The sequence below is a fragment of the Nymphaea colorata genome, chromosome 5 (assembly GCF_008831285.2).
Source record: "Nymphaea colorata isolate Beijing-Zhang1983 chromosome 5, ASM883128v2, whole genome shotgun sequence".
NCBI classification, from domain to species: domain Eukaryota; kingdom Viridiplantae; phylum Streptophyta; class Magnoliopsida; order Nymphaeales; family Nymphaeaceae; genus Nymphaea; species Nymphaea colorata.
Genome location: NC_045142.1, coordinates 14,444,595 through 14,469,817, shown reverse-complemented (window position 1 = coordinate 14,469,817; position 25,223 = coordinate 14,444,595). Strand labels below are relative to the sequence as shown.

Sequence of the window (25,223 nt, the reverse complement as noted above, 5' to 3'; positions counted from 1 at the left end):
GCCCGTTTGGCGGGCCGGGTCGGGTCGGATCTTCTTGCGCTCCAGTGAGTCCGGTCCAACCCGCGCTCGATGTCCGCCCGTCACCGCTCGCCTGTCGAGTGCCGAACGGCAGTCGATAGGGAGTGCCGAACGACAGTCGATAGGGTGGTGGTCTTTCACCGGCAGGCGGTAGGCACCCAACTTCGTGGGTGGCCGCCAGCGGAGAGGGAGACCAGAAGGGAGAGGGATACGGGAAGGGAGAGGGGTAGTGCCGGAGTGGAGAGGGAGGCAGACGATCTCTCCCTGTGGTCTCTGCTCTGAACATTGGTGGAAGCTCCAGCTGCTCCACCGTCGGTCGAACGAGAAGACAAGGGAGCCAGGGAGGTGCTTCCGCGAGGAGAGAGAAGATCGGGCGAGAAATGAAAAAACATTTAGGGTTTGACAAGTTTTATATCAAATTTGGAAAATTACAAGAATGGACCACTATATTTGCAAACTTTTCAGAAAAACGGTTATAATAACTTAATTTTCAGAAATTTATGATGCAACCGGGCGAGCCGGGCCGCCGCCGGGCCAGCCTATCCGGCCCGGGCCAGGTTTACCCCGGCCCGGCCCGACGCCCAGCCTTAATGATACGTGCGATACGGGACCGATACGTACAATACAATATGTATCTTTTACAAAATACGATACGATACACGCCCCGTATCGTACGATACAGGCTGATTTCAAAAAATGGGGGCTGGAACCCTCATTTTCGAGTTTTTTTTTATAAAAACCCGGCTCTTCTTCATTTTTAACCTAGAGATTGTGCCGCCGTGGAGGGAAATTATCAATTTTCATCGTTAAATCATCGATTTTCAAAATGAAATCATCGATTAAACCATGGATTTGTGCGTGGGTGGCTGATTCTCGTTGGGAGGAAAAAAGTTTTTTTAAATCGTGAAGATGAAAATGAAGAAGAAGATGGAGATGAGGATGAGAATGAATATGATAAAAATTATGAATGAGAGTCGAGAGTGCTTTCATTTTATATGTATTGACAGTGAACATTTTCACAATTTCATTATCATCTTGTGATGTAATACACAACATCTAACACTTGTTTTTTGATGTGGTATCTCACAGACTTATGGACCTTATGACTTATAAATCTATGTGGTTTTTTGAAGAACATATTATTCTTGTTTTTTACTGATTTTTTATGAATTTTTTGATTTTTTTTTTCTTTTTTTTTGATTTATTAAAAAAACGATACGGTTACGACATTTTACGATACAACGTATCTTAAAGCCAGACCGATACGGCTTACGATACACTTTTTGTAACATTGAACCTAACATTCTCTGTTTTGTTGGAGACTTTCTTTTTTATGACTTATGAGATTGGTGATGAACAATGTTTTGTTTGAGAGTCTGAGACTTTCTTTCTTATGACTTATGAGATTGTAAGAGTGAATTATTAATTTAATGTTTTTATTTTATTTTATTATGTTTTTTAATTTTTTAGAATATAAAATTCGCCGTGTCCGCGTATCCTAAAATTTTAAAAATTGCCGTGTCCGCGTACCCGTACCCGTACTCTTATCGTACCCGTACCCGTGTGACATAGCTGGCAATCATTCTTTTAGATGTGATTCATTTACAAATTATTGACATGTGGACTAGTTTGTCACTTCTTTATGGAATGCCTTTCTGATTGATGAACACGACCTTCAAAGCAACCAATATGTTGCTATGAATGGTGGGTTTACCACTACTCATTATCCAAAATGATATGATCTGATATTCTTCTGGAAAGCTGCATCAAACCAGTAGCTGGTGAGGGATTCAAGTTTCTCGTTAATCATATTAACATGCCATATAATCCTTAAGAATAGATCTGTTGGACTGACAAAATTGCGTAAGCTTACATCAGTTACTCCTTTCAAAGTGGACACTTACCCCTGGAAGGTTGTTAGAAGTTACTGCCATTGCTGGCATTTCACTTGTCTAATGCTACACATAAAAATCCTTCAGATTTTTGTTTCAGCGTAAACATTTTTTAATCTAAGCATGCTTATGCTCCTTAAGAGATTTGTTGGAGTTCAATGTTTTGAGAAACACAGTTTTAAGTAAGTGCATTCAAGTGAATAAAAGAAAAGTTTTATTCACTTGTAGTCTTGTACATTCAATTAGAAATTTAGAATCAATCGACAAGGATATGTGTTGACTTTCATTAGCTGCTATAGTTAAATTTGGGGCATGCATTTAAAAAAATTACAAGTAGATTGTTGTAGAGTTGATGAACTTTCTAGGTAAATTGGTGCTTTCAGTACCATCACACTCTCTCCCTCCCACCCTTTCTGTACAACATGAGTATGTGCATAAGAGAATTTCTGTTAGTAAGTTTGTAGAGAACATGGATGCACATGCTCTCACCATTTCTTAATGGGAAAAAAATCTGTACTAAAATTAACAAGTTTCATAATATTTGTTATCCATGAAAGAAGCACCCTTCGTTTGTCTTTTGGCTAACTGTTATGCATGTTGACCCATATGCAGGTCTTGGTTGTGAGGAACGACTTAAAGATGGGAAAAGGGAAGATTGGTGCTCAATGCAGGTAACAAGATATTGTTAGCATTCATTCTTCAACTTGTTCTGTTGCAAACTTTTAACAATTAAGAGCTTTGCCATCCAAATGGAGGCAACACGACAATTATGTTCTTTGTTACAAAATTCTGAAATGAGAATGCCTGTTCTTTTGTTATTTAAACTTCCAAAACAAGGTCCCATTTGTCTTCCATTTAAATCTTTTTTTAGTTACTGATTATTCAAATAAGTTGAACAACCTTATCTTTTAGTTAACTTATGAACAAAGGCTGTGTTTTTTAGCCCCAAATCTCAAATTCTAGGTGATTAAGATTCTTTGATGTATGATCCTAGGATTTCAAATTAGGGGGGATTTGAGATTCATTGTCTGCTAGGATAAGAATTACATTTGAGGATCTTAGATTCACTATTTATTATAGCTAAGGATCTTAGATCTATCACTTTTGGTTTTCACTTTATAAACCCATTTACAACTAATTGGGTATTTTCGTATAGGTAAATATTGTATTTCCCATGTTTTTGCTTTTCTAAAGGCATCTAATTCCTCTAACATAGCATCCTTCTATTCATTATGTTTTAAGGCTTCATTAAAGTTAGATGGTTCAAAATAAGAGTGAATATTGCTAATTCTACTTCTATGTGTTGGGGTAAATGATTCATATGACACAAAATCTATTGGGTTGCCTTATACTCCTAGTAGATTTTCTAAGGTTGACTTCATTTGAAGTAGATTCTTGTACAGGTGTGAAATCAATGGGTTCATGGTGTTCTTCATTATTGTTTTTTTTGCTTATATCATCTATGATATGTACACTACCATCAATATTATTTTCAATGTCATAACACCCATCATCATTAAATGTGGTAAGATACTTAAATAAAAAAGAAAAAGTCTTTATCGTATTGAGGTTCTTTACAATTTTCAAATCCATTTTCCTCTTCATTGAATTTTACATTTCTAGTAACTATAATTTTATTTTTGATTGGGTCATAGCATTTGTAGCCTTTTTGAGTTTTAGAGTAGCCAATGAAGGCACATTTAATAACTTTTGAACCTAATTTGTCAGCCTTGTTATTCAAAACATAATACTTGCATCCAGAAACTTGAAGTTTATTGTAATCGGGTTCATATTTAAATAACTTTTCAAAAGGAGACATTGTTTAAGACTTTTGAAAGCATTCTATTGATGAGAAACAAAGGCAAGGGCAGCTTAATCACTACTGTGCTTGTTCAGAAAATATATCCAATTTCATAGAGGGCAGCAAAGAGGGGTTGAATAAGACAAAAACAATTCTCACAGCAGAAATCACAAACAGTTGGTGCACCTGATGGCTTGAGCCTGATTTGATCACAGCAAAAGTTGGCTTCAACAATCCTTCAGAGAATCAGTACAAAAGTTGGCTTCAGCAATCCTTCAGAGAATCAGCACATCAGCTTCAAAGATTCTTTGGAGAATCAGCCTGATGGCTCTGATACCATGAAAATTTGACTTCAACAGCCACAAAAATCAAAGTAGTCACACAGCAAGGATAGGCTCTAAGGCCTTATAAAGAACAAATATATTTCATTCAATCACTGAAATTGCTGTGTATCAGCTTACATTGTAGATGGAATAGTGCCCTATTTATACACCAAGAGACACCAAGGAAAAGGAGAGACCAGCAAGGGCTAGTAGTCCAATGGCTAGATAAATTATAAAATAATAAAAAATAAAAAAGTAGAAACTACCAAAAAGCTTATATACAAGTAAACATATTAATATCTATATTAACCTGTAGTCACATATGCACTATACATATATGAAAATAGCTAATATATGCACACACATATACCTTATTTCTTAACAATAAGCACTTGTCTTTCTTGAGGAATGGCAGATCCTTCCAAAGTTTCTGCAACACCATCTTCAAGTGTTGCAAACATATCTCTATTGAGGGGTATAGGACAATGTCATGCAAGTAAATGACGACAAAGTTATCAAGGTAGGGGTGGGAGACATCACACATTAGGTTGTAGAACATGGCAGGAGCATTGTAGAGATCGAAGCACATGACCAAATACTCCATTCAAGCTGTCTTTGGCTCGTCACCCTCTGCAATTCGTACAACTTACAAACGGAGATATAGACTTTATAATTAACCAAAATCTATATAAACATTATTACATTAAAATTATTAGTCAATATAGATTATAGACAAATAAACAAACTATAATAAAATGAGTTACAGACAGAGTTACTGAACTTACGATGAACCAGAATCTATGTACACAATATTACATTAAAGAGTCTACTACATAATATATAAACAGTATATTATATATAAACAGTGACAACCTAACAACATGCACCACAACTGTCTCTAACACACCCATTTGATCTTTATTAAATAGTTTATAAGAGCCTTGCTGTGAGACCCTTGGACTTCTATGGACCAGGCGCAGGCTGGCTTCGTCCATTAGGACGTACGCACCTTGGGCGCAATCTCACCTCATCGCCTACATGCTTGGACTTAGGTGATGCAGGTGGAATAGCGACTAGGCTTCACCTAGGCGACCCATCAACAACATAGGTTGGATGTTGATAACTGTTTCAGGTGTTTTACATGTGATGTCTAATGGAGCCAAATGGTACAGCATCATTTAATTTGCCAAACTGATTTTTTTTTTCTTTTCCTGTTTTCCCCATATGTGCTCACATATTATGTATGGTCAACCTTATTTTTTCTTGCTTTGGAACAGAAATGTACTATTGATAAAGAAGTAATCTTCTGCTCCTTGTGCAGCCATGCAACTCTAGGACTTTATAAGAAGCTCATATACAGGGCGCCAAAGGCACTAGAAAGGTATTCCTCTTCAATCTGTTATCTCATGACTGTTATCTGTTCATTGGGATTTTTCTGTTTTGCTCTTAAGGAGAAGAATATAATGAATTCTGGTTGTAAATTGAAGTCTTTAAGTAGCAAAAACACTCTTAAACCAAAAAACTGGGATACTACATACTACTAGCAAGTATAAAATACATTTTTATTGGAATAAATGACTTCTGTGACTAAATTATAATATGTAGATGCCTTTTAATGCTTTCTCTTTTCTGCGTTTGCTCTTGCTAGTTTCTGTAAATATTGACAAAAGCATCAGCTACTTGATGAATTATCTGTTAATCTCAGTCAATAATTTTGTAGGCTTGAATGCTTGACAGGGAAGGGAAATGTGGGTTCAAATTCTGGGTTTTCTTCTTAATCAAGACAAGAATAGCAAATAATCTCTCCTCTTGTCAATTTCCAGGCACCACACCAAAGCTTTTCTGAAAAGTGTCACCTGCACCGACACCCTGCACATATATGACAAGTTTTTCCCCAGTAATATCTGAAATTTCATAGATATTTTTTGTTTATGATCAGCTAGCTCTAAGAGGCTAATAAACATCCAGATACCTTTAAAATAGCAGAGCTATTGGTAATCATCGGACAATGTCCATGGTTAGATATTGTCTCCTCAGTCAAAAGCACTTACTGATTGCCCAAGCGAAACCTCTGAATGTTGTAGACACAGAACTAGGTGACCTAATCAGCACAAAAGAGAAGGAGAAACTTAATTTATCTCTTGTTTCACCAACATTTTCTGAAATAACCAAACTAATTGAGAAAATCTGCACTCACTCTTTATGGGACCGTACAGATACAGATTGATCTAGCAATGATGGAATGTATATTCCATTTACTGAATCACTTGGAATTTTATTCAACCCCACACACACACATACACATACGCACTACACACACACACACACACACACACATATATATATATATATATATATGTAAATGGAATGTATGGGCAGAGGGAGAAGGAGAATGTTGTACTAAAATTCAAGCAACGGATGCAAATCTAATTGACTATTTGCACAATTAACCCGTCGAGGTGCGACGACACAACATTCAAAATGGAGCTATGTAAATCAATTAATAGTGGGACGAATAATTCATTTCTGTATCAAAATCAGTTCATACAAATGAATTAACATTTATCAATGACACTCATGACAAAAATGCCCCCAAAACAAGACCACGATGTCTAAACGAAAACTAGACATCGATAAAACTAGACATGACATGCCGGCACGACAGTACACCCAAAATCTCCCCAATAGGATGTGAGCTGAGCCATCCGATCAACCTGCTGCCTTGGGTCCACCAAAACCTGAAAAAGATAAACAACAGAAGACTCCAGATAAATCCCTAACCCTCTAAGGTAAGAGCTCAAATTTAGAGTCCATCAAACAAAGGAAACATAATCATTATGATATGATATCACGATGCATACGTGCATTTACGTAAATGAGAAAGATAAACAACAGAAGACTCTAGATAAATCCCTAACTCTCTAAGGTAAGAGCTCAAATCTAGAGTCCATCAAACAAAGGAAACATAATCACTATGATATGATATCACGATGGTAAACAGTCATCGTAGTCCCTTACATGTCCCTTACATATTTCACAATATGTAGGGATGACTCAATAGCCACCATCAACACACTTATTATCCACATTCACTTCATTCACATTCGTTTCATTTACATTCGATTCAGTGAATTGACAGATCCTATGAGTGCAAAACATAATCGCGTGCACACCACAAACAACCTACAATCGGGAGACAACCCCCGTGGTAGCTCGAAACAATACTGATCCGTACATCCTGCAGCAGTAGAGGAATCCACCCAGGGATGTGTGCATTCCAAGAAGAGTTACTCACCTTTCTTTGGACACCTAGGTTGGGAAGGCAGGAGCCCAACACTCTAAGCACATCACACAACAATATCCTCGGGCCTTGGGCCGCCTGTGCTCTGAGTAGGCGAGACCAATGGCGAGAGCAGGATATATCCAAACGTATTTCTATAACCCAGTGACCCCTAATCAGTCATTCTTTCTTAATTTATGATTATTATAACCATAATCACAAATAACGTCTCGGAGTTTTAAACAACAAGTTTTTTCTCAGGTTGAGCTTGAAAAAAATGGAAAAAAAGGAAAAGTACAATAAATTTTTAAAAATTTTAAAAAACTAAAAATAGAGAAAAAATGAAATAAGTGAGAAACTAATAACACAAACATCACAAGATAAGTAGATTTGCAAGAAATAAAAAATAGAAAATGAAAAAAAAATTATTTGGAAAAATTGAAAAAATGGAAAAAGTGAAAAAACACGTTAAAAACATGCTTTTTCGTTTTTAACATTTAAAAAAAAACACGTTTTTTAAAGTTTTAAACGGCCATTTAATTTATCGCATTTGTTTCACGTTTTTGTAAAAAAAAACACGTTTTTTGTGACTATGAATTTATAACACATTTACAATGGGATTGGCTAGCACCCAATGGTGGTTTACTTTACGAGTGCAACTAGACACCAAAATGCCTTCCTAAGAAGGTCACACATTCAATCAATACTCTTGGCTAGCCAAACCACACTTTATGGGTACTTCTCCCCATTAAGTCCATTCAATCAAATCATTGCCCAATGACAATGCAGACAAAAATTTCATAACGATCACAACATTCAAATCATAACAATCACATCATATGAAAACTTAGCCAAACCACGAAGAGTAACATCAATCCATGATCGGCTCGTAGCTGTCCTAAGCAAATGTCATGGTAGGATGCTCACATGCACAATCGGGGTTGAGGAGGTACTCGACTCGATACCCTGCTTAATCTGTCAAGTAGTTATAATTTCTAACAAGCATATGCCATCGCAGAACATTTTTAAGATGATTAATCAACCCAATCAATCAATTTCATACATACATTCATATGTCAAAAGACATGTCATATCGCACATCATTGAGACAAATACACAATCATAGAACCCAACGATCCTGAAAACCCACACTTGGGTACGCAACACACACTCCATATTTGACCCTAGGCAAGGATTTGCTTGGAATGCCATCATACCTGTCGCGAGTCTCCACAAAAACCCAAAGTCACCTCGAGCTCCGGATCTTGTTGCTCAAGGTCTGCTCGATGTGCTCGGTCAACCTGTAAAAACTCAAAGCAATAAGTTTTCTATCCACTTTACTCTAAAATCTATTTAGGTAAGAAGTCGTAGGTTATCGTTTCAAGAGGGTGCCAAAAGGTATAATCGGTCCATAAAACCCTCCAAGTTTTTCCCATCTTTTCAAAGTTATGACCAATCGATTTAAACTCCATACCTTAATTCAGCCTATCAATAGTATGTTTTTCAACTTGCTTTCTTAGTTGAGGCGTCATCTCAACAATCATGCTTCTCCTTTGTCAATTCGATGATGACTACATTAGCTCATTAGTAAGAGCGTAGAATTAATCAAATCAATGAACGAGCATTTTCATCGCACCTTAACATATGTCCGAACCCTAATAACTTACATGTTTTGTTGTCCTTTTAAATCATAATTTCACATGCGAACCAGCATAATTACTCTTTCCCCAGAAGCGACATAATATTCATATCAACAATAGTATGCATGAAGAGTTTTTTAAAACGGTCCTAAACCTTCCCCACATTATCAAAATTTCTGCCATGCTCCTTAATCGCTTCAAATATTAACTCATCATGCTAAAAAGATAATTATATACATTCTCAAGGCAAAAATCCAGTAAAATTAGGCTTGCTCGAATGTGCTCACCCTTCTTATAGAGTGCTAACTGTTGTAGGCATTTCTGGCAGCTGCCCCGAATGCTGGACTAGCAACTAGCCATTAATGACAGTTCGTTGTCGATGCTTTGAACACCCTTTATTGCTGGAAAAAAGGGAAAGACGTATTCCCTAATCTGTAATCCAACCCAAACAGTACCAATAGGGAATTAAAATGAGAAAAATATAAAAAAACGGGGAACGCAATAGTGTCAGCAAGCAGTCGGTTGAGCATTGAGCATTGAGGGTTTGTGAGAGAGTGAGTAGTAGGGTGCGTGCGGGTGGGAAGGCACTGTAAATCAGGCCCAAATTCGAGAATACAAATGCTTCAAGAGATACACTCTTGAAGATCCCAACAACTTCAATAGATAATACAAAGCCAAACCTCAAACTTGAGGAGAAGATACCAAATATATTAATCTCAAGAGAAGAATACACAAGAGAGGCCAAAAAGCCTTAAAAGAACAAAGGTCCCAAGTGCCCTATTTATAGAGGAAGTATAAGAAAGGAGGAAGAAAAGAGGAAGAGGAAGTGGCTGTTGGGGCTCCCAACAGCTACTTCCTTTCTTAATAAAAAAAGGAAAAGAAAAAGGTTTAGAAAAAGGCATGAAAAATAAAGACAAAATAAATACAAAAAGTTACAAAAAGTCCTATGCATACACATACATTTATATATACAAATCATACATCAAACTGCTAGGAGTTTAAGATATATGATAGTAGATACAAAAACATGTATGTATACTTACATTATAAATTCTAACGCCCCTCCTCAAACTTACGGTGTAATCACCGAAAGTTTGCCAAGAAGAAACTGGAATCTTGCGGAAGCCAGTGCTTTGGTGAAGAAATCTCCAAGTTGATATTCAGAAGGGACAAAAGATAGATCAATTGTTCGGCTAAGATATTCCTCTCTCACATAGTGACAATCCATTTCAATATGTTTTGTCCTTTCATGAAAAGTGTGATTGCTAGCAATATAGATGGTACTTTTGCTGTCGCAGCAGAGCTTGGTGGCTTCATTGAGGTCAATTCCAATGTCCTTCAATAAGCTTTTCAACCATACAATCTCCATGGTGGTGGTAGCCATTGCACGATACTCTGCTTCAGTTGAAGATAAAGAGACTTTATGTTGTTTTTTGCATCTCCATGAAATGAGAGAGTCACCTAGAAAAACACAAAAACCGGTGGTGGAATGCCTATTATTAGGATCTCCACCCCAATCAGCATCAGTATAAGCAATCATATTCAAGTTTGATGAGGAGGATAGAAAAAGTCCCTTAGTGATAGTGTGTTTGACATATCGAACAATCCTCAATGCAGCTCCCATGTGTAATGAAGTGGGTCTTTGTTGAAACTGACTTATAACATGTACAACATGTGATATGTCAGGCCTTGTGATGGATAAATATGTGAGAGCTCCCACCAATTGACGAAAGGGGGTGGGATTTTCTAGAATTTCTCCATCATCAATCTTCATCTTTACTCCTAAAGCTTCAGGAGTGTCCACTACCTTGTCATCAGTGATTCCTGATCTGCTTATAATGTTATTGGCAAACTTCATTTGTGAGAGCAAGTATCCTCTTCTAGTATAAGCAATTTCAATACCAAGGAAATATGTTAGTTTACCCAAATCAGTCATTTCAAATTCATTCTTAAGGAAAGTCTTTACCTGCATAATTCCGTTGGCATCATTACCTGTAATAATCATATCATCTACATATAAAAGCAACACAATTGTACCTATAGTTGTGTTTTTAATAAACATAGCTGTGTCAGAAAAACATGATTTAAAACCTTGTTTAAACATAACATTGCTAAACATATCAAACCAAGCTTTTGGAGCTTGTTTCAAACCATACAATGTCTTTCTGAGATAAAGAACTTTGCCTTTAGGTACATCTAGCCCAGGGGGTGAGTCCATGTATACCTCCTCATTTAAGTAACCATTCAAAAAAGCATTTTTGACATCCAATTGATATATGGACCATTGTTTAATAGATGCAACAGCAATAAGAGCTCTAACAGAGGTCATACGAGCGACAGGGGCAAAAGTTTCTTCGTAATCAATCCCATATTCTTGGGCATATCCTTTGGCAACAAGTCTAGCTTTATACCTTTCAATAGATCCATCACTTTTAGTTTTGATTTTGTAAACCCACCTACATCCTATTGTCTTTTTCCTGATAGGAAGAGACACAATGTTCCAAGTTTTATTATCATCAAGGGCTTTAAGTTCATTGTTCATGGCTTCAACCCAAAGTGGGTTAGTTTTGGCTTCAACATAAGATGAAGGTTCATCAAGAGAGTGAATAGCTAATAAGGAAACTCTATGTTTTGGAGAAAAAGACTCGTAGGAGACAAATTTTTGAGGTGGATGAATATCTCTTTGAGATCTCCTAAGAGTAGGTTGAGACTCTTGGATGTTTTGTTGAGACCTTCTCTCATAAACTATTACATCCCTTGGTGGTGGTCTATTCAGAGCATCATCATATGAAGAGTGCAAAACATCATCATCATCATTATCATAATCATCATCTTTTATCCATAAAAAGGAATATTCATCTTCATGCTTGGGTTTATTTTCATTAAAGCCATTTTCTTCTTCTAAAAAAATCACATTTCTAGAAACATAGACCTTATCTTTTTCAATATCATAGCATCTATATCCTTTTTGAGTTTCAGAATAGCCAATAAAGACACATTGAATAGCCCTAGATGAAAGTTTATCATTTTTGTCATTTAAAATGTAACATTTGCAACCAAAGACTTTGAATCTTTTATAAATTGGCTCCAAATTAAAAAGTTTTTGAAAAGGTGAAATATTTTCTAAAATTTTAGAGGGCATTCTATTAATCAAGTAAATGGATGTAAGAATTGTTTCAGCCCAAAAATTTTTTGGAACATTTTTTGATATAAGGAGAGCTCTTGTTGTTTCAAGAATATGTCTATGTTTTCTTTCGGCGATTCCGTTTTGTTGGGGGGTTTTGGGACAAGACTTTTGGTGTATAACTCCCTTTTCCTTTAGGAATTCTTCAAATTCATTGGAAATGAATTCTCCTCCGGAATCACTTCTAAAAATTTTAAGGTTTGCATCAAATTGAGTTTTGATCATATTGTAAAAGTTTTTGAAATTCAAAAAGACTTCCGATTTGCGTTTAAGAAAGTAAACCCAAGCATAACGAGAGTAATCATCTACAAAAATGACATAATAAAGTAAACCACCTTTAGACATAATAGGAGCGGGACCCCATACATCCGAATGCACTAATTCAAAAGGTGCTTTTGCAACAAAATTTCTATTTCCAAAAGGTAAAGCCTTAATTTTGGCTTTAATACAATCATCACATGAGATCATTTTTTACATTTCTCTTCCAAAAAAGGGATACAAGACATTTTTCCTAAACTTGAATGTCCAAGTCTTTGATGCCAAATTTGGATGTCACTCTTCTTGACTACATTGCAAGTTGGGTTGGAAAGATCCAAATAATCAACATAGTAGAGATCATCTTTCCTAGAACCTTCCCCAATCGTCTTCTTGGAAAGATGGTCCTGTATCAAAAATTTATTTTGTGAGAAGACAATATCACATCCATGATTTGTTATTTGAGAAACCGACAAGAGATTTAAGTTAAGTTTGGGAATGAATCTAACTTTTGGTATTTTGAAAACTTTTGAATCAAAATTTTGATCAATATTCCCAACACATCTGATTTCAAGAGGAGTTCCATCGGCGGTTTTAACAAAAGGGCACGATTCCTCCTTAGTGCATTCGGTAAGTAATGAACTACAAGGGGTCATATGAAAAGAAGCTCCAGAATCAAGAATCCAAGAGTACTTACTTGAAGATGTAGATGCTATCGTTGCTCCGGAAGTTGGAGAAGTCCCTTTCCCTTTGAGTAGTGGTTGAAGAGCATCAATAAGCTTGTCTAGGTCAAATCGATTGCTTTATTCATACATTGTCCCAGCCACACTTGTCTTTTTGTCAAATCTCCTCAATTTAGGACACCTAGGTTTAGTGTGTCCTTCTTCTTGACAATGGAAACATATAATCTTCTTGTTGCCATTATTCTCATAATTTCGATTAAAATGAGGAGGTCTATAAGTTCTCATATGAGCGCCGGGTCTTGAAGTAGCAAGAACACTTTCACTCTTTTCTTTACAAAAATTGAGTCTATTCTCCTCCATTTGAAGCTCGGCTATGGCTTCATTCATAGATGGCACCTTATGTCTATGAAGCAAGGAAGTTTTGACTCCATCATATTCCGGTCTAAGACCAAGAATGAATTTATAAAATTTTTCCCTTTGGATTTGTTTTTCCCTCACTCCAATGTCTCTTGGATCATACCATTCGGGTTCAAATAGGGCAAGTTTGTCCCACAATTGCTCCATTTCTCCAACGTATTGCTTAATGGACTTATCCCCTTGTTGGAGACTTGCAATCTTCATTTGAAGATTGCACATGTAAGCCACATCTTTCATAGTGTGGGTTTTCTTGAGGAAATCCCAAGCATCATGAGCAAAATTATGTTTTGCTATTTGGCCCATAGTTGTAGTATCAACACAAGTAATAATCCAAGTGATAATCTTGTGATGTCCTATCTTCCACTCTTCCCATTTTCTCTCGGATTCACTCATGACCTTGTCTTTTTCCACTCCATCTAGTTCTTGGGCTTTACCATCTATGGTTTTGGTTAGGACTAATTGAGGTTCACTTTTAGATCCATCAACAAGTCCCCATAAGCCTTTACTTCTAATGAAATGTTCCATAGTTTTTGCCCAAGAAACATAGTTTGATGAAGTAAGTTTAGGGAGAGGAGTAGAAGAATTTCTTTCATCCATAATGTATACCTTGTAGAGGAGACGTTGAGGTAGTGCTAGGATGAAAAACAGCCACAAAAAAAAGAAGCTTTTGATGTGTCAAAAACTGCTTCAATCTTCACCTCAAGGAAGCTTGATCCCGTCACAAATATCACCAAAAGAGGTCAGCAAACAAACAAAACCCTCTTGTGTTTGTGTTAAATCACAGCCGACAATACATCGAACACTTGGAGTGCTTCACAGCTCCAAAGAAAGAGTAATAGCTGAATCTTCAAGTCTTGAAAAAACTGCACGACAAAGAGCCAAAACCTTGCTCTGATACCATGTAAATCAGGCCCAAATTCGAGAATACAAATGCTTCAAGAGATACACTCTTGAAGATCCCAACAACTTCAATAGATAATACAAAGCCAAACCTCAAACTTGAGGAGAAGATACCAAATATATTAATCTCAAGAGAAGAATACACAAGAGAGACCAAAAAGCCTTAAAAGAACAAAGGTCCCAAGTGCCCTATTTATAGAGGAAGTATAAGAAAGGAGGAAGAAAAGAGGAAGAGGAAGTGGCTGTTGGGGCTCCCAACAGCTACTTCCTTTCTTAATAAAAAAAGGAAAAGAAAAAGGTTTAGAAAAAGGCATGAAAAATAAAGACAAAATAAATACAAAAAGTTACAAAAAGTCCTATGCATACACACATACATTTATATATACAAATCATACATCAAACTGCTAGGAGTTTAAGATATATGATAGTAGATACAAAAACATGTATGTATACTTACATTATAAATTCTAACAGGCACATATGGGGGAATTGTGAGGGAGGCAGCAAGGGAGAGCGAGAATGCGCTTGAGGGAGAGAGTGTGTGCATGAGGGATAGCAGCGAGAATTCGAGAGTGTGGGGGCGTGCACAGAGAGAGTTCGCATGAGGGAGACTACTAACGAGGCAGAGAAAGAGAGCCATCACAAAGAAATGATGGTGAAATGGTCAGTTGAGCAAATTCCACTCTTGGTTAATTCTCTTTCACATGTACATAATACACCTACGATTTTGAAAGTGATTCTTTGGTCTTTCTCTTTTTTTAAGGATCCGAATAATACATTTGTGCATATTAGAAACACGGGTAAAAGGTAGTGAATCAAGATCGGGATTCATTCTAGAAACAATAGTAAAAAAAATAAAGGATAGCCTTTAAAATCTCATGAACACTCTTTGCAATATCTGCAAATTTTCGATGCAAAAAACTGGGGTTTTATTTGAATCTGAAAAGGGTATATTCAAACAGAAAGAAATGAGTTAATTAAGTTGCAAACCTAATTTTGGCGACTATAGAGAATTTTTGGAATATTTAACACACACACACACGCACACACACACACACACACACACACACACACACACACACATATATATATATACATACACACACACATACGCACACACACACACACACACATACACACACACACACACACACACACACACACACACACACACACACATATATATATATATATATATATATATATATATATATATATATATATGCATATATCAATGGGTAAAACAGAAAAAATGACTGAAATTGGGCGAACTAGCTGCAGAAAAGTATTTATTTAGGGAATTGTTAGATTATGACCCTGGCTATCCAGACAGCGAGTCACCCATGAGGACTGTCCTTCATCTAGTATTAGTTTACATCTTTTTGTCCTTGTTTTTTCTCAACCATCCATTATGATGGATTGGATGACTTTCATGAGTGAGCTAGCTGACACTAGAGGGGATGGGGAAATGGTTTGGACCAAGGTTCAAACTTCAAACCTGCCCTTAGTGTGGATGCATTTGCAGTTGAGGCATTGGCTTGATTGAGTTTGGATGCTACTAACTGCACTGGACCCCTTTTCCAGAAAACCAAAAAAAAAAAAAAAAAAAGGTTACCCTCTTTCTCTCCTCCTACTTTTCCCTCTCCCCCTTTTTTTTCACCTGTTTCTTTCCTGCTCATCTCTGTTTCTTCTCATGCATGACTCTCTCTCTCTCTCTCTATGGGTTTGAGGGAGGACAACCTGTTGTCCTTTTTAAAGGGGAATAGGGATGATCTCATCCCCTTCTAAAAAGAGATGATGTCTTAATGATAGTCACAAAAAACTTTCTCTCGTTTTAAACGGTGAAGTTTTTTCTTGGTATAATAAGGTGGCCTCGAAAAAAAGTGGAAAAATAATGGTAATTTTTTTAAAAATTAGAAAACTAAAAAATAGGGAAAAATAAATTAAGTGGGAAACTAATAACACAAACACCAAAAGACAAGTAAATTTGCAACAAATAAAAACTAGAAAATAAAAAATGTGAAAAAATGAAAAAATTGAAAAAATGGGAAAAAAACACAAATAAAACGCGAAAAACGTGTTTTATTCGCATTTTTTCATTTTGGCTTTTTTAAAAAAAAACTGAATTTTTCTGAAGTTTTAAACTGATAACTTATTTATCATGTTTTTTTTTTGTGTTTTTTGTGACTATGATCTTAATCCCTTTCAAAAAATTAAAGGGCACAGGATGGCTAACTGGTTATCTTAAAAACAATTACACCGGGAGTCATCTAAAAATTTTTTAAAACAATTAAAAGTAATGGTAAATAAAGGTTGTATAGTTAATTAATTATATAACGTTATATATATATACACACACCCACACACCCACCCACCCACACACACACACACACATATACCCTCTCCACATATGCACTGATCTTTTTTGAAAATTACCACATCTTCATCTATACCTGCACCCTTGCCTTGCACCCCGCACCTATGTAACATAGTGCACAAATCTCCTATATAATGACATAGTGCACAAATCTCCTATATAATGACAATCAACTTCATTGTTTTCTGGTCTTCTTGTGCAAGACTGGATGATTTGCTATATAAGTAGCAGTTTTATTATCACACATTATCAACGTCAGGGATTGCACTTTTGTTCACACATCGTCTGCCTTTTATTCATGCATCAACCATTCTCTTAATTGTCAACCTGGAAGTCTCTGATACATGTCAGATCAAAGCAGTTTGTGGCCACCAAAAAGTTGCATTCTTAATTTCAAGTCATAACCAACTTCAGACTATATTACATGTTTATAAATTTTTATGTTGTGGTGACATGAGACAAAATGCTACTAGGTTCTGTTCTCTTCTTTATTTAACTTCTTGAAATCCTGCACTTCCATTATGTTCTCAAGCTTCTGTTAAGTTCTGTCATGTTTTCTTTCCTCTGGCTATTCTGTTCTCCTTTCAGCATGGTACAGAATAGCCGTCCCATACATTTTTCACACTGGAGAATTCCCTTTACTGCAGATGGGAAATGTGTGGACAAGTTAAAGTTGTTTTGAAAGTTGAAAGTGAGAATGAACTCTTGTCTCTACAGGTACGTCAGTCCTCCTGAACTGCATTTGTGTACCCCTTTTAGTAGTTTATTGCAAACTAAACTGAAAGGCATTTGTGTACATCTCAAAACATCTAGACATACATGGAAATACTAGCATTTACATTATTGTCAACTTTGAACTTCTGGTTGATATGAATTTATTTCCCTTGCAAAAAGTCCAGAATTGATCTCCAGTAGTAAGTTGCTAAACCTAGAAAAAACAAACATGGAACATATTTTTTAGGCTTCTCGTGATTGAACATTACCTTCACCTTGGTTGGACCAAGTGCAATACCATTGCTTAAAATCACAAACTGTATAGATATTTCGAATAAACTATGGCACATAATATGGTCAAATCAAGTCAGCTGCCTAAATTATCAAAATCTGGAGTTGCCAAACAATCATTTCGCAAGAGACCTTTTTGCAGTCATGCATGCCTGGCCTATTACCATCTTTTGCCAATGCCTTTCCCAGTGGCACATGCTACAGCACGTGGTTTCAACAAATTAACTCATGGTTTCCAAAATAGACAAAAAATGCAACTATCTTTTTGCCGTGCTCAAGCCATGCCCTGCATACTCACCTGTGTCTAGCCATGTCGACACAGGTGTGGCACCCTTTTAGGCGAGTCCGTGTTGCATAGAGATAAAGATGATTGATGACTACATAAAGCTTTAACCTCCTTGATGTCTTCGATCCATGCTATGTGCTTGCATGTGGCTTTTTTCATTTTGCAAGCATGATTGGTTGGCTGAGCTTGGCTTTTCCTATTTTTTCTTTCCTTAGTTCTTGCATGTGTGTGTGTGTGTGTTAACCGAGGGCCTTCATTGCTTGTTAGGTTCCAATGATATGTTTAATTTAGTAAATAAGAGTAATTAATTGTATTTCTGCATTGAAACTTGCTTGTGATAGGAAAAGGCAAAATCCCTAAAATTACCAACTCATATTACAATTGATGCAGGGAGAACACAAATTGCTCCAAGTAAGTGTTACATTAGCATAACTGCATGTTTTGCATACTGAATTTTCTTTCGTAATAGCTGTTACCTTTGCTTTTTGTATTGAATAATTTCCAATAACTGCATCTAGTGCTAATGACTTCAACAATTTTTTCCTACAGATTCCAGAACCGTAATGGCTGTACTTGGTGAGCTATCTGCCTCCCTTTTCTTTTGAGATGGGATATTGCAATCTGTCTCTTCACTATTCAGGAGTTTCTTTCGCAATCTGAAAATTATTCCATTTGAGGTGTGCTAAAACTTTTTTATCAATCTTGAAAAGGATATATATATATATATATATATATATATATAAATTAGATTTAGCTTCTGACAATCCTAAGAAACTGACTTCTTTGTCCATCTTTCCTCATCTTCATCCCCTCTTCTCCCTCCCTATGAAAAATTCAAAACACATTTAATCACTAAAGAAAGAGGTGAGAGATAGATTAAGAAGTTAGAATTTGTCCATAGAATGTATGGGCTGGTTAAATATGTGAACTATATGTACTACTGTCCATCATTCATCTTGTTAAATCTGAGGGCTGTGATTGAAAAAGATGGGTAGAAAAAACATACATGCTATGCAAAAGATTGGGAAAATCCTGATTGCCAAAGAATTGGGGGACGGAAAAGGAAAGAAGACGAAGGAGTCTTCAAGATCAGCGATCAACCGAAACGTGCGATAAGGTACCTCTCTCTACCTCTCATCATTTAATTTGACGATGGAAAATTCTCCCGATGCTCCTACCCTAGGCGACGAAGTTCTCAAGAGAACTAAGAAGAAATATAAACGTGCTCAGCCAACATCTGATATTGGCGATAGTTTATCTGATGTGGCTGCGGTAAGTGTTGATGGAGCGATGTTCGCCTCTGCTCCCTCCATGCAAGAAAGAATTCCTTATAAAGATCGTCGTACAGGTGCTACTCCCAATCGTCCAACTTGGATGGATTGGCAATTTGAGTCAAGTGATGATTTCTTGATTGATGAAATAGTGTCTGATACGGAGAAAACACTGGAACAGGACAACTGTGTTTGCTTTTCCGCTGAGGAAAAACGTGTGATGCGGCAGCCTTGGCGTAATGCTCTTATCATTAAACTTTTGGGAAAGGTTTTGGGTTATAAAGCTCTGTCTTCTCGGATTAAAAAATTATGGGTATTACAAGGCAATTATAGAATAGTTGATTTGGGCATGGATTATTTCTTGATTAAATTTGAAAAGATGGAGGATTACAAGCATGTTCTTGATGGTGGTCCTTGGGTTGTTTGTGGGCATTATCTTACTGTGCGACAATGGACCTCTAATTTTTCTCCAAGTTCTGACAAGATTGCCAATTTGATTGCTTGGATACGATTTCCAGAATTACCGTTGGAATATTATCACTCTATGGCTTTAAGGCGTATAGCAGCAATGGTCGGTTGGGTTGTTCGTTTGGATGACACTACGGCAAATGTTATGAGGGGTAGTTTTGCTAGAGTTTGTGTCGAATTGGATTTGTCCAAACCTTTACGTCCATCTCTTTGGCTGGGTAAGTTCCGTCAAAGGGTGGAATATGAAGGTCTTCAACTTATATGTTTTCATTGTGGACGTTTTGGCCATAAGAAGGAAGATTGTTCCATGATTATCATGCAGACTACTACAAATGAACCCAACGAGGAAGGTTCGTCGGGAACCATGGCTCCTGGAGCTGTTGCCTCCTCTCGATCTGTTGCGTCCTCCTTTGGACCTTGGATGTTGGTCCAACGTAAATCTCGCAAACCCGTCAATGATAATGCGTACAAAGGCAAGCTAAAGTCCCGTAGTAATTCTATGCGTGATACTGGCAATAGATTTTCATCTTTCAATACTGCCAAATTTGTGGATGGAGAGGATATTTCGGTTGCTTTTTCAGTTGAAAAAATAGGAGGATTTAATATTGGTGCGAATCCTGTGGTGATAAAGGAGGGGCGTCAGAGAAATGAAGTTGGTACTAAATTGCATACTAGAAAAGGGGTCTCTGTTAATTTAACCAACTCTGCTACAGGTACAGTTACACTTAAGAGCAAAGCGAACCTTGATGGAACTACAGATATGCAAGGCCCTTCACCCAGTTTTTCTTTTAAAGCTGGTCCGTCTAAGCCTCGTGTGTTTGACCAACAACATTTGGACTCTTCCATTGGCCCTAATATTTCAGTTTCACCTTTGCATTTAACGTCTTCCTCCTCCCATTGTGGCTCTCTTCCTAAGTTAGTGAGCTCAAATCTTTCATTGGATGTTGTCAATCATGTTCCGATGCTAACCGAAATGGATCCTACTTTGCTTCCTCCCCTCAATCCTCCTTCGGATCAGTGTGGTGGGGTGACTATTGATAACTTGTGTACTACTCTACATGATGAACATTTGGTTCGTTCAGATGATGGACAGAAGAGTGACATTGCTGATGTTTCTCTTGCCTTAATGCAAGAGTAGAGGGAAAAAAAAATTAAATATTATCTTAGTTTCTTCAATGTCTGTGCTCTTTTGGAATTGTAGGGGTGCAGCGAATCCTGCATTTTATCGTAATGCTAAGGAATTGATTCACATCCATCAGATTGAGGTAATGATTATAGTTGAGCCACGAGTCAGTGCTACTAAGGTGGATGACATTATTCGTAGGTTCAGTTTTGATGGACACACTAAAGTTGATGCTAGAGGTTTTTCAGGAGGCATTTGGGTTATGTGGAAATCTTCTATTGGACAGATTCGTGTTGTTGATAAGGATGATCAATTTATTTCTCTTCTCATTACTGATGGGCAAGGTTTCCAGTGGGCGCTCACAACTGTTTATGCTAGTCCTACTCATTCTATTAGGGAATTGTTTTGGAATCATCTTTATACTTATTCAGCTTTTGACAATATGCCGTGGCTTTTACTAGGGGATTTTAATCAAATTTTGTTTGCTAATGAGAAACAAGGAGGTGCAGTAGAATCTGTGCGTAGAATGCAACAATTTCATAATGTCATTGGCCAACGACAGTTAATTTCACTTGATGCTGGAGGTTGTCGGTTTACTTGGACCCATAACCAAGAACCGCCATTCTTAATTAAGAAGAAACTTGATAGGGCCTTGTGCAATGGGGAGTGGCGACATTGTTTTTCTGATGCTTCTGTTCTGAATCTTCCTCGTGCTCATAGTGATCATTGTCCTAGTGATCATTGTCCTGTACTTGTTTCTTTAAAGCCGGTTAGGCTTATTAATCATGCTGCTCGTCCGTTTCGTTTTGAGATGACTTGGCAATACCATTCTGATTTTGACATGGTTTTACATTCGTCTTGGAAGGATAATTTGTCTTTGCATGATTTGCTAACCTCGCTTCAATCCACTTTCAAACAATGGAATCGTACTATTTTTGGTAATATCTTTCGAAGGAAACGCCATTTATTAGCTAGGCTTGGTGGTGTTCAACAAACTTTGGAAACTAGGCCTCATTCTTTTCTATATAACTTAGAAAAACAATTATCTGCAGAATATAATACTACTTTGGCACAAGAGGAGATGATGTGGTTTCAGAAGTCTCGTTCGAATTGGGTGCAATTTGGTGATCGAAATACAAAGTTTTTTCACACCACCACAATTATTCGGAGAAATAGAAATAGAATTTTGTCCTTGAAAGCAGAACATGGTGATTGGATTTTGGATCCTGACCTTATCAAGCAATTGGTTATTTCTTACTTTCATAAGGTATATTCTGCAGAACCTGTTGATAATAGTTTTGAGTCTAGTTGTCCAAAAACTAGTGTACCACTGGGGGATCAACAGGTGCTCAATTTGTCCCATGTTCCACAGGAAGATGAGATTTTTATGACTTTAAAATCTATGGCCCCTTTCAAGACACCTGGACCTGATGGTTTTCACGCTGGATTCTACATTTCTAATTGGGAAGTAGTTAAATCCTCTATTTGCAAATTTGTTCAAGATGCTTTCTTAATTGGCAAATTTGATGCTAATTTATGCCAAGTTTTGATTGTTCTCATTCATAAAGTTGAAATCCTGAAATCAGTTTCTCAATTTCGGCCTATATCTCTATGTAATGTTACTGTTAAGCTACTTTCTAAATTGATTGTTAATAAGCTTCGACCTTTATTAGGGAATTTAATTTCCCCAACTCAGAGTAGTTTTATTCCAGGAAGAGGAACTTCTGATAATATTATTGTGGTTCAAGAGGCCCTTCATTCTCTTCGACATAAGAAAAACAAATCTGGTGGTATGATACTGAAAATTGATTTGGAAAAGGCTTATGATCGGGTGGATTGGGATTTTCTCCGTTGGGTTCTTATAGATATTGGTTTGCCATCTGTGCTGGTATCTTTGATCATGTTTTGTGTTACTTCAACTGAGATGAATGTTCTTTGGAATGGGGAATTGACTAGTTATTTTAAACCTTCTAGAGGTTTAAGACAGGGTGACCCTCTTTCACCTTATCTTTTTGTGTTATGTTTACAAAAACTTTCTGATATTATTGATACTTCGATTTGTGATGGTGCTTGGAAACCTATTTCTCTTTCTCGAGGTGGTCCCTGTTTGTCACATATTTTCTTTGCTGATGATTTGATTCTTATGGGTGAGGCTACAGTGGAGCAGTGTAAGACTATGATGGACCGTCTTAATAGATTTTGCTCTTTTTCTTGACAGAAGGTGAATTTATCTAAATCTCTATTTTATACTTCCCCTAATGTTCATGAAGATGTTCAAAGTATTCAAGAGAGTTCGAGTATGCATCACTGCACTGATCTTGGTCGTTATCTAGGGGTGCCACTACATACCAATCGTGTTAATAGAAATACCTATTCTCAACTTCTTGACAAGGTTCACAAGCGATTGTCTTCTTGAAAGGCTTCCCGACTCTCTTTAGCTGGTCGTGCCACCTTAGTACAATCTGTGACTAGTTCCATTGCAGTTTATACTATGCAAACTACTAAATTACCAGTTTCTGTTACTAAAGAAATTGATAGTTTGAATAGAGATTTTCTTTGGGAATCAACGACAGAGAAAAAGAGAGTTCATTTGCTTAATTGGGACACTGTGTGTTGTGAAAAAGATAAAGGAGGGTTTGGTATTCGTAAGTCTGCTAATATGAACAAAGCTTTGCTTGCCAAGTTAGGGTGGAAATTGGAAGATGGTGATGAAGGTCTATGGGCTCGAGTTTTGTGATCCAAGTATTTGAAACAATGTTCTTTTCTTCAAGCTCGTATACCGCATAATGCTTCTCACACGTGGTGGAGTATAATCTCAACCAAATCTCTTGTTCATCAAGGTTGTGCTCGAATTGTAGGTGATGGATCAACAACCTTGTTTTGGAAAGATAAATGGCTTGGGGACAAGTCCTTACTTGAGCGCTGTAATGTTAATTTGTCTGAGGAGGAACATATTAAACATGTTAAGGACTATGTTTGTAACAGCAATTGGAATGAGCAGTTGTTAGTGCTTTTGTCGACTGATATTAGGGAACAACTTTCATTTGTGCAACTTCAACAGGATGAGCAAGATAGGAATTTTCGGCAAGCTTCAGCTGATGGCAACTTATCTGTTTCTTCTGCTTATAAATTGCTTACTGTTGATGTTCACACACATGGCATCTGGTCTAAACTGTGGAAACTAGATATTCCCCCTCGAGTTAAGTTCTTTATTTGGTTAGTATTTCATAATCGTCTTCTTACTAGATCTACTTGTGTACATCGAAATATTTTGACTACTGCAGTTTGTCCTCGGTGTGGTGCTCTTGAGGAAAATACTTTGCATGTCCTCCGAGATTGTAGTTCTTCTCAAGTTATATGGGCTGGCTATCTTCATGGGGCTAAATTGTTGGAGTTTAATACAGCTACTTTGGAGGTTTGGCTGAGGAATAATATTTCTAGGCATCGCTTTTTGGTTAACAAGATGATTCGTTGGTCTATTTTCTTTTGCTTCGCTTGTTGGCATATTTGGCAGTGGCGAAATCGAGTTGTATTTGAAGAAGGTTTTTCTTGGCCTGATGATGTTTTATTTCGTATAGCTGCTTCTATTGAGGAGTTTAGAAACCATATGGCCCAACTTCGATTATCCCAACGAAAAGTTCAAACCTTCATTGCATGGATGTCACCTCCCTTGGGGTTTGTTAAGTTAAATGTTGATGCGGCTGCTAGAACAAATCCAGGAGACTTAGCGGCTGGTGGTTTATTTCGCAATGATAATGGTGATTGGTTATTTGGCTTCACTTGTCGTGCGGGTTATGGTCATATAACTAAAGCAGAACTTATTGCTATTCTTCATGGTTTGAAATTGGCCTGGGAACGTGGCTTTTGTAAAGTTATTGTTGAATCATATTCCTTATTAGCTGTGAACAAGGTTCTAAAAGACCTGCAGCCTCGTGATCCTTTATTCGAGATAGTGAAACAGTGTCAAGAATTGCTGAGACGTGATTGGGAGTGTGTCTTATGTCATACATACAGAGAAGCTAATATGTGTGCGGATTTTCTTGCCTCATGGGCTTTTCAAGGATCTTTTGGAGTGACCATTCTTCCCAATCCACCAGGTCATTTGCATCATTGATTGAGGAGGATCTGATTGGTGTAGCTCGACCTCGTGCTATAGTTAGTTAATGCGGTTCTAAACCGCTCCTATGTACCAAAAAAAAAAAAACATGAGATTACGAAGCAGTAGAAAACAGAAATTGTAGCCCATTCAAGCGTAGAGGCTGAAGACAGAGCATTGGTGGCTGCAATTGCTAAGGTTACA

General features: G+C 37.0%; 1 protein-coding gene across 3 annotated transcripts in view; it reads left to right on the top strand.

Moving 5' to 3' along the window:
• LOC116254202 (uncharacterized) overlaps positions 1 to 25,223 on the top strand; it is a 41,888-nt gene that overhangs the window by 3,740 nt on the left and 12,925 nt on the right. For all 3 annotated transcript variants that reach the window (XM_031629403.2, XM_031629401.2, XM_031629402.2), the window contains exons 4-8: positions 2,523 to 2,581; positions 5,356 to 5,415; positions 17,418 to 17,487; positions 18,403 to 18,472; positions 18,611 to 18,637. In XM_031629403.2, the coding sequence (XP_031485263.1) occupies positions 2,523 to 2,581; positions 5,356 to 5,415; positions 17,418 to 17,487; positions 18,403 to 18,472; positions 18,611 to 18,637 (286 nt within the window). The remainder of the gene's footprint in view (positions 1 to 2,522; positions 2,582 to 5,355; positions 5,416 to 17,417; positions 17,488 to 18,402; positions 18,473 to 18,610; positions 18,638 to 25,223) is intronic.